At 40.9% G+C, this 10225-nt stretch overlaps 1 protein-coding gene across 2 annotated transcripts in view; it reads left to right on the top strand.

Annotated features, from left to right (window-relative positions):
* Positions 1-1863: 1863 nt before the first annotated feature.
* rab3c (RAB3C, member RAS oncogene family) overlaps positions 1864-10225 on the top strand; it is a 192021-nt gene continuing 183659 nt past the window's right edge. The window contains exons 1-2 of one of the 2 annotated variants that reach the window (XM_078218824.1): positions 1864-1935; positions 2141-2335. In XM_078218824.1, the coding sequence (XP_078074950.1) occupies positions 2318-2335 (18 nt within the window). In that variant the 5' untranslated portion in view covers positions 1864-1935; positions 2141-2317. Of the gene's footprint in view, positions 1936-2140; positions 2336-2869; positions 3002-10225 lie in introns of those variants that run through there. The other variant, XM_078218815.1, reaches the window with a different exon arrangement.

Here is a 10225-nt window from a genome sequence, read left to right as displayed (position 1 = left end):
CGTGACAGATGTTTGTTATACAATGTTATCAAGGGGGATAGAGTTGAGATTCAGTTCAGCCATGAAATAATTATGACAGAGGAGCTGAATTTGATCCTTCTGCTCCTGTGTTCAATTTTATACAGTGTTGATTTTTTTTCCTGAACAAGATCTACATTGTTGCAATGTACACTTGCTGTAGTTATCCTATACTAAATAACCTGTCCACGTTTTTCACAATGTGGGACATGGTACCATTTTAAAAACTGCATTCCTGGGATGTTGGCATCACTTGCAAATCTAGCATTTATTGTCCTTGCCCTTGCGTGCAAAGAAATTGATAATTCTGGAAGCAATAATAGCCCAATTACAAATAAAGAAGCTTCAGTTACCAGTAATGAATATTACTTCCCTGTGCTAATATCATGATGGCTACCAAATAAACCTGTTGGACTTTAACCTGGTGTTGTTAAATTTCTTACTAATATTTGTCAACATTGTTTTTATATAAGCTGAAAGGCACTCATATCCTTATGAATCACACAAGAATGACTGGCGTACAGATTTCTCCCCTCCTATTGGCCACTTCAGAGGGCAACCAAGAGGCAACCACGTTGGCACAGGACTGGAGGCCAATGTAGGCTGACCAGTTAAAGAAAGTATGTTTCCTGCCCTAAAGGAGTGAACATAAGTCAATCCGTTAGATTTCTTTTACAACAATCCAACAGCTTCACGATCAAGTTTTACTGCCTTTTAAACTACATGCAACTTCCCAAACTGTCTTGGTGGAATTATTAACTATTTGACTTCTGGTTTGCTAGTTTGGAACCATAACCATTACAAAACGGTGTCCAGTTCAGACCATTTATATGTTTACAGGGAGCCACATCGGAAAATACAGAGACCCATAACGAAATCATTGTCATGTTTTCAATAGATATTGGCACTAGCAGTTTCAAAATAAGATTCGGGCAGCGTTTTAACACGGCTGAAGTGCGATGATCATTTGATGTTTAATGTGGCTGCCTAAGCAGTATCAGGCACTGTGCGCGTATTTGCATTTAGTTGCCATAGCAAATCAGAATTTTACTTTGGTTTCGATCTGCAAACAGCTTTATGTGTAACTGTTTGAACAATCCGCCCACCTCATTTCCTCGCCAACCAGGCTGAAGTTAATCTAAAACTAATATATAAAAAAAAGGAAATAGATTGTTATTTCTATATTTTATCCCGATATATAATGAACTGGAAAGTTGAACGCTCTCGCCTTGATGGATTTGGTGATCGCTGCTTGTCGTTGTTCGCTGTTTTATTGAATGGGGTGCTTTGACAAATATTCCTCTGACACCAGTCTCTGGCTGCGGGGCTGTGCTTTGCTGCGCTGTTTCTCGCTGCAATTCACCCACCCAGAGCTGACCAGCCGACCATATCCCTATTTGGCCATTCTTTCTCCAATAGACATCCCAGCTGCTGGCTCATGGCAACATTTGGGGAAAATGTCATTTTATAACACAACAGGGTCATTTAAAATACATTTACTTGACAAAGATGATTTAGAAAATCACGAATAAACAATTAAGTCAGGTTTTTAACCATTCAGATTGATAAGATAAGCATACAAAGAAATGAATAATTCTGGAAGCAATATCGTGACAATAACAAATAAGGAAACTTCAGTTAGCGGTGATAGATATTAGTTTCCTGTGCTAATATTGGTGAATATTGTTTTTGGATAGAAGGCACTCGCATCCTTATGAATCACGCAAGAATAACTGGCGTATAGATTTCTCCCCTCCATTGATGAACTCGGTTTCTTAATGCTTTGACCCATGGGTGATTGGTGATCACATAGGTTGTCCCGCCCCGGTCAGCCCAAACAGCATCCGAGTTTTCTCATAGACACAAAAGGCTGTGGTTAATCAAAAACCTGCGGTTATTAATAGCACACACACAAAGGTAAGATAACTCAATCGATTTTATATAATCGACAGCTCTCCTCAAGTTTTGACCACACCTAGAAAATTACTGTGAGCGATCTTCCCCTTATATCTATTGTAGTAAAGGATCTCCCTGTGTCTCGACAGTCGACGGTATGTGTTGTTATCCATAGCAGCAGGGTGAGACGAGGATCCTGAGTTTCCGTTTGCTTTCTGCTCTACAGTTAAAAGGTTCACATTGCTGGCAGGTCGGAGGCTCCTTACACACGGAAGCAGCAACTGGGGACTGAAATGTGAATCTGTGGATGAATCTCGCTGCAAATTTGCCAACTAGAGACGATAGCACCCCGCGTTTCACTTGAACAGCAGATTATTCTCGCCTCTGAACATTGTGGGAATAAATGGAGCTTTATGGAAAGGTAATGCATTATTTTACAATTCTTCTTTAAAGGCCGAATTTCTGTAATATCAGAAAGCTGTGGTTTTCGTGGCTTCTGGAAATAATACCATGAACACAGCCAGAATGTGAGCTTTGTCCCCACTGCAATTTCTTTAAATGGGCACTGACAATAAGCATTCTCATTGTGCCTGATTTTAGGAAATTTGTCATTGTTAATTTAGTAATTTTGCAAGGATGCAATCAATGTTTTTTTAAAAAAGTATAAAATAACTTAAGTAAATGCTTCGTGACATAGGTTAAGCTTTTGTTCAGGTTTAGCAAGTGTTTGCAAAATGTGCAACATTTCCCGACTGTTGGTTCCAAATGCCCACCCAGCAAGGGGCATCCCCCTTTGCCTTGTTTCTGCCAACTCTGAGCAGTGGGGGAATTGGGATGCCGGGAGTTGTAGTTCAGCAGAACCTCTCCCATTGTGCTTGAGCCGGGGCCTCAGCCAGAAAGGATACAGGTTCCAGGGTGCACAGCGCGGCTGGCGCAGGCGCAGTGTGCTGTCGGTGTCAGTACAAAAGTGGGTGAGAGGGGGAGGCTAGCGGCTCGTTCGGCTCGGCTTTCTCCACAGGCTCAGAGAGAGCGAGAGAGGAGGGATCGCCAGCGCTCTGGCAGCATGAGACACGAGGCACCAATGCAGGTCTGTCTAACCTTCCACATCACACTATACATAGCAGATGGAAAGGGCGTCCGAATGAGAGTTTTTGACCAGGGAGATTGCTTTATCACGCCTGTCACTGAATATCGGATTCCTTTTTTCTTTGCACATTACAATAACTTGCATCCTCACACAATACAGCATGCATCATTAGGTTATTTCCTTTAAGCGAACCGTTTAATTTCACAGTTCATTTGATCTTCAACTGGAATTGAATTGTTCAGCTTTGGGAATTTCAAAAAAATATGAATTTAATTGAACGTGTTCAATTAAAACGTGAATTTTGAATTAAGAATTATGTTTTCTCCCGAGACCAGCATATTTATTCATTACAGTTTTTGTTCCTCCATTGATGGGTGCTCAATATCTTGCAGCGTTTAAGGGCTATTCATGTTCCGGGGAAAAGGACTTTAAGGTAGATGAAATTGTGATGACAGATGCATTTCTGTATCAGGATTACATCCTTCATTGGTACCTTCGTGATTCTTTGGACACTATTGTCTTTCATACACATCCCGGGCATCTTACATTTATTTTAGGTTGTACAGTCATGTACCAAGATGTCTGGGCTGCAGTGTAGGGTGTCTATCCATCTGACTTGAACATGCCCGACTTTTTCATTCAAGGGGATTGATTATCTTTGAGGAGATCGTTGGGCGACTCTAACCGAGGGATATTTCGCGAGTTTGAAGCGTACACACATTTTATGCTAAAAGAGCGTTTAAAATTATTTCCAATGCGCTTTTCACGTTCGTCGTTGCACAGGGACAGAAGGAATAATCTATACGTTTTGCCATTCATAATTCATAATACCAAACATACTATTTAAAGTAAAGGCTTACAGCAGTAAATATTTTATTCTGGTATTTAAATCTAAATTCAACTCGGAACTATTCTGGTTATTACAAAATACGTCTTGTGGGCGAAATGCTGGGTATTTTAAATATACTATTGATTAATTCAAATGATTAAAATCACTTCTCAATTAGAAAAGTTGTTTTTGTTGGAATGGTACACATTAGAAACATGCTTCTGTGCCTGTAGTTAGAGGGTGTACTGAGCATGATATATGCTCAAATGGTCGGGACTAAGGGAATTGGAGGTATGGGATTGTTAATGATGCCATCACTTTTGCAATTTTGTAGAGATTTCCTGATTCCTGTCTGATAAACAGTTTTTGTATTAAGTAAATCGGGTTGGTAGTTAGCTATAGTCCAGGAGGAGCCATAGTGAGAGAACAGTGGGTTATATAGCTTGAGGGGCACTACTCCACAGCAAGCATGGGGCAAGGCAAGAAGGCAGGCCTCCATGAACTGCCATAATATGGCTGAGTGGACTAATAATGCCCGTTGCAGCTACAGTGAGAAAGTATTGCTTGTCAGGGAAGGATAAATACATATCTCCAGCTGTGTACATGCTCATGGCTGACATCAATTAGAAACTCACACTACTGAAAATAGTTTCTGGTATTTTAGGAATTGTTCTTTGTGTCGAGTTATATGAATCAGAGACAAAAACAAAATCAGAAAGGGACAAGTAGCTCCCTGCATGGCTTAATAGATGAAAGAACAATCCTGTATAGCATTTAATAATGCAATCCAGGAGGTCTCACTTTGGATTTGGACTCTGCTGACTGAGATGATTTCAGCTAGGTCAGCATTTGGGAGAATACAATTGGGTTTAGTGGCCCTGGGTTGTAAAGGCAAAATATCAGTCAGGTTCCTAGGAACATTCATAGGGCATTCTGCCCCTTCAGCCTGCTCCACCATTCCACAGACCCTGGTTGTAATGTAATTCCACAACCCTGGTTGTAATGCAATTCTGGGCTCATGTGAATGATGAGCACTTGGGAAAGTTATTGGAGCAAGTGCCCATGGAATTCTAACTGGAAAAAACTCAGCGCCTTTCTAAAAGAAAGAAAACTGCAGTGAATTGCTACTGATGTAAAATGTTAGAGCCCCTGTGAGTTACACTTTTGTCAACAACATTCATTGCTTAGGAGCTTGCATTCCACTGAAAACATTTGGTGGTTCGGGTGTCGAAAATCAAGTAGAAATATATTTAAATATGATAAGAGAGCAAAGTGCAAGCGCTTTAGTTCCCATGGCCTTGCCTATCTTTTGTCACCTTCACTTAGTTGCTTCACTCTCTCTTCCGTTTACTTATTTTTGGACTTGCATTATTTCAGTTTCTTACTGATATCCTTCTCAGATGGGAATGATAGTTTATATGATGTGTTGGGAAAGGGGGCTGCTGCATAGTGTCTTCTGCTCCTTCCTCCATTTATGCTTCGTGTTATTCATCCACCCTTCTTCATTTCCATTCTTCCTTTTTTTTCCCTTTTCCTGTCTCCCTTTCTCCTTTTTTCACTCTAATCCCTCATATGTTTTAGCTTCTGCTGTGTCCCCAAATCCAGCACCACCTCCATCATCTCCTAGCTTTTTAGATTGATTACAAAAGTGAGGCAGTTGTGCTCTAGTTATACAAAACCTTGGTCAAACTCCATCTGGAACACTGCAGTCAGTTTTGGATTTCCACCTGAGGAAAGATGTACTGAAAGGGGTGCAGTGCAGATTCACCAGAATAATACTGGATGTTGGGAGGTTAAATTATGAGGACAGGTTGTTTAAACATGCCTTGTATTCCCTTGAGTTTGGAAGGTTGAAGGGTGAGTCTTTAAAATGATAAGAGGATTTAACAGGATGGATACAGAGTAATCACTTCCTTTGATGGCTGAATCCAGAACCAAGTGTTATAATACAATTAGAGCTAGGCCATTTAGAAGTGAAGGGGAGGCGATGGCTTTGTGGTATTATCGCCAGACTATTAATCCAGAGACTCAGCTAATGTTCTAGGGACCCGGGTTCGAATCCCGCCACGGCAAATGGTGGAATTTGAATTCAATAATAAATATCTGGAATTAAGAATCTATTGATGTCACATGAGCAGTCTGGGAATGGAGGGATACAAACGAATGGTCTAGTTGGATCAATGAGTGGCACAGGCTTGGAGGGTCGAAGAGCCTGTTTCCTGTGCTGTACTGTTCTTTGTTCTTTGTTCTTTGATGATCATGAAACCATTGTCGGAAAAATCCATCTGGTTCATTAATGCCCTTTAGGGAAGGAAATCTGCCATCCTTACCCAGTCTGGCCTCCATGTGACTCCAGAGCCACAGCAATGTGGTTGACTCTCAGCTGCTTTCCAAGGGCAACTGTGTATGGGCAATAAAATGTTGGCTAGCCAGCAATGCCCATGTCCCACAAATTAATGAAAAAAAGTGAAATCAGGATGCAATTTTTCACACATAGAATTCTCCCCAAAAGACTGCAGATGCTGGGTCAATTACATTTTCAATTGGGAAAGGGAATCAAGGTAATGGCAAAAGAACAAATTGAGTTTCGGTGCTTATCAACCATGATCTAATAGTACGGCAAAACAGGCTCCAGAGCCTATCCTCTTCCTATAAGCTATTCATGCTCAGCCTCCCTCCTTCCCCTGAGCTTACTGCTTCACCTTGCTTGCTTTCTCAGCACCAAATATGGAAAATGACAGTCTTTTTTTCCAACATGCTCATTGTGCATATAATGAATTTGCTGACTGTGGTTGGCACATAAATTATGAGTGCTTTGATGTTTCAGTTTCCACTTCACCTATGCTTGTAAATCTCCTCTTCCCCTATCATTTCTGCCTTGTCCCTTTCTCCCTTCTCTTTTCTATTTCCCTTCCTTATTCTACTTATAGAACATTTCTCCTCTCTACCCGATTCTGCTTTACACCCAAAAATATTTGTTCCCACTACTGCCTCTCACCCTGACCACCCCCTTAACCATCTCCACCGTTTCCTTTCCTTTTCATTCTTCCACTTCAACTTGATGTCACTTCCTCCATCGTTAATTCCCTATCCCTATTCCTCCATCACTGTCACCTCAAATATTTTGATAAGAAAAAGAAGCCTAGAGAAGGTAAACATAACTATAAAATGTAAATAATGCATGACCCTACTGCTATAAATTGACCTGGACCATGATGTTTGGTGAAGCAACCATCTATCTATCGTGAGAAGGACTGAAAAGCAAATACAATGTTAAGTATGCATTTCTTAAAGTGTATATGGGTCAAAAGTATCAACAAAGGTCCTTGTTTGTGTTGCTACTTGTTCAGGTGAATGATTAATTTTCTTTCAAAGATAATGTAGAAAGTGTACTCATATTATTTAGAAGTTAACCAGTTTTATTTTGGTCATAGTCGAAAAACAGTTTTCAGCTTTAAATAGTACTGTTGAATATTATAATGCCTTTATATTCATGATATGTTAATCTGTTGTGACATATGCTACATTAGTCTTTGTTACTTTTCAGGACAGCACTATGCTGTACTGCTCAGGTAATGTGGATTTAAAGTGAGCACATGTTCTTCTTGTGACAATCCTGAGGGTGCACTGATCAGAATGGAAATCTCTCAGTGCAGCTAAATCAGCAGTTTCCAATGACCCGTACTTCAGCGTGCTGTATTATCATTGCCTCATATTGTGGACTGGAGACATTTCAGTGCTGCTTTTAACATATAAACATGCTGTGATTATTAATTTTCTGAGGATACTTTTTATTAACGTTTGATAATATCATTCCAGATGTTGTTCTTGAATTTAAGCCCTTTACAATTATTTATCTAATTTCCTTTGAAAGTTATTATTGAAAATCATCTTCCATGTCTTTTTCAGGCAATTCATTCCCTTCATAATGATTCAATGCATAAAATATCTCCTAATCTCCCACTGACTCTTTTTTTCCAATTATCTTAAATCTGTGTCCATTAATTACTGATTGTTCTGTCAGTGGAAACCTCTTTCAAAACACTAAATTATTTTGAACACCACTTTTAAATTTCCTCTTAACTTTCTAATGGCAAAGGAGAGCAGTCCAATTTCTCACATAGACCGTCTCCGCATAACTAAAGTTGCTCACCTTTGGTAACATTCTAGTCGATTTCCTCTGCACCAGGCTACACAAGTAATTAGACTGGTTAAACAAGCACACATGAGTCCAATAGCATATGAATTTATGCTATATACAGCTGTATGATATGTTTTATCACAATTCTGTTAAAAAAAGTATTTTAATATTTAGAAATTACAATCTGGGTCAAGGTTAACAGTCACTTCAAGTGTAGATTAATAAAGAAAAACCAACACTGATTTGTTGAAGGCAAATTATGTTTCACTAACCTGATTGCATTTCTTTATGAAGTACTGGAGAATCATAGAATCATTACAGTGCAGAGGAGGCCTTTTGGTCCATCGAATCTGCATCGACTCTTTGACTGAGCATCCCACCCAAGCCCTATCCCTGTAACCCCACATATTTACCCCACTAATTCCCCTTTACCTACATATCCTGCAACACTAAGGGGCAATTTAGCATGGACAATCCACCTAACCTGCACATCTTTGGACAGTGAGAGGAAACTGGAACACCCAGAGGAAACCCATGCAGACACGGGGAGAATGTGCAAACTCTACAGTCATCCCAGGCCAGAATTGAACCCGGGTCCCTGGCACTGTGAGGCAGCAAAGCTAACCACTGTACCACTGTGCCGTGAAGTTAGATGATGCGGTTGATAATGAGTGAATTTCCGAAAGGCATTTGATAAAGTGGCACAAAACAGACTTGCCAACTGAACATAAGAACATAAGAAATAGGAGCAGGAGTAGGCCATCTAGCCCCCCGAGGCTGCCCCGCCATTCAATAAGATCATGGCTGATCTGAAGTGGATCAGTTCCACTTACCCGCCTGATCCCCATTACCCCTATTTCCCTTACCGATCAGAAATCCATCTATCCGCGATTTAAACATATTCAACGAGGTAGCCTCCACCACTTCAGTGGGCAGAGAATTCCAGAGATTCACCAACCTCTGAGAGAAGAAGTTCCTCCTCAACTCTGTCCTAAACTGACCCCCCTTTATTTTGAGGCTGTGCCCTCTAGTTCTAGTTTCCTTTCTAAGTGGAAAGAATCTCTCCACCTCTACCCTATCCAACTCCTTCATTATCTTATAGGTCTCTATAAGATCCCCCCTCAGCCTTCTAAATTCCAACGAGTACAAACCCAATCTGCTCAGTCTCTCCTCATAATCAACACCCCTCATCTCTGGTATCAACCTGGTGAACCTTCTCTGCACTCCCTCCAAGGCCAATATATCCTTCCGCAAATAAGGGGACCAATACTGCACACAGTATTCCAGCTGCGGCCTCACCAATGCCCTGTGCAGATGCAGCAAGACATCTCTGCTTTTATATTCTATCCCCCTTGCGCTATAGGCCAACATCCCATTTGCCTTCTTGATCACCTGTTGCACCTGCAGACTGGGTTTTTGCGTCTCATGCACAAGGACCCCCAGGTCCCTCTGCACAGTAGCATGTTGTAATTTCTTTCCATTTAGATAATAATCCAATTTGCTATTATTTCTTCCAAAGTGAATAACCTCGCATTTGTTAACGTAATACTCCATCTGCCAGATCCTCGCCCACTCACTCTGCCTGTCCAAATCTCTCTGCAGACCTTCTACGCCCTCCACACGATTCACTTTTCCACTTATCTTTGTGTCGTCTGCAAACTTTGTTACCCTACACTCAGTCCCCTCCTTCAGATCGTCTATATAAATGGTAAATAGTTGAGGTCCCAGTACCGATCCCTGCGGCACGCCACTAGTTACCATCTGCCAACCAGAAAAGCACCCATTTATTCTGACTCTCTGCTTCCTGTCGGATAGCGAATCCCCAATCCACGCTAACACCCTACCCCCAACTCCGTGTGACCCAACTGAAGCCCAATTAAGGAATGAAGGGGACATTAGCAGCATAGATAAGAAGCTAACTGAGTGATAGGAAACAGGTGAATAGTTATTTCTCAGACTGGAGGAAGGTACAGTGGTGGTCCCCAGGGTTGGTACTAGGACCACTGATTTTCTTGATTTATATTATTGACTGAGGTTTGACAATTTCAAAATTTGCAAATGACACAAAACTTGGAAATATGGTGAACTTTGAGGAAGATAGTGATAGACTGCAAAAGGAGATTCCACCACAAGTATCAAGGGAGACCGAGGGATATCTGTCCACAACTTATTGAAGGTGCTAGGGGAGTTTGAGAAAGTGGGTAAAAAGGCATACAGGCTCAGGGCTTTATAAATGTAGGCAAAGAATACTAAA

The sequence above is a fragment of the Mustelus asterias genome, chromosome 1 (assembly GCF_964213995.1).
Source record: "Mustelus asterias chromosome 1, sMusAst1.hap1.1, whole genome shotgun sequence".
NCBI classification, from domain to species: Eukaryota; Metazoa; Chordata; class Chondrichthyes; order Carcharhiniformes; family Triakidae; genus Mustelus; species Mustelus asterias.
The sequence above is the reverse complement of the archived record's forward strand: the minus strand, read 5'-3'. Positions and strand labels throughout refer to the sequence as shown.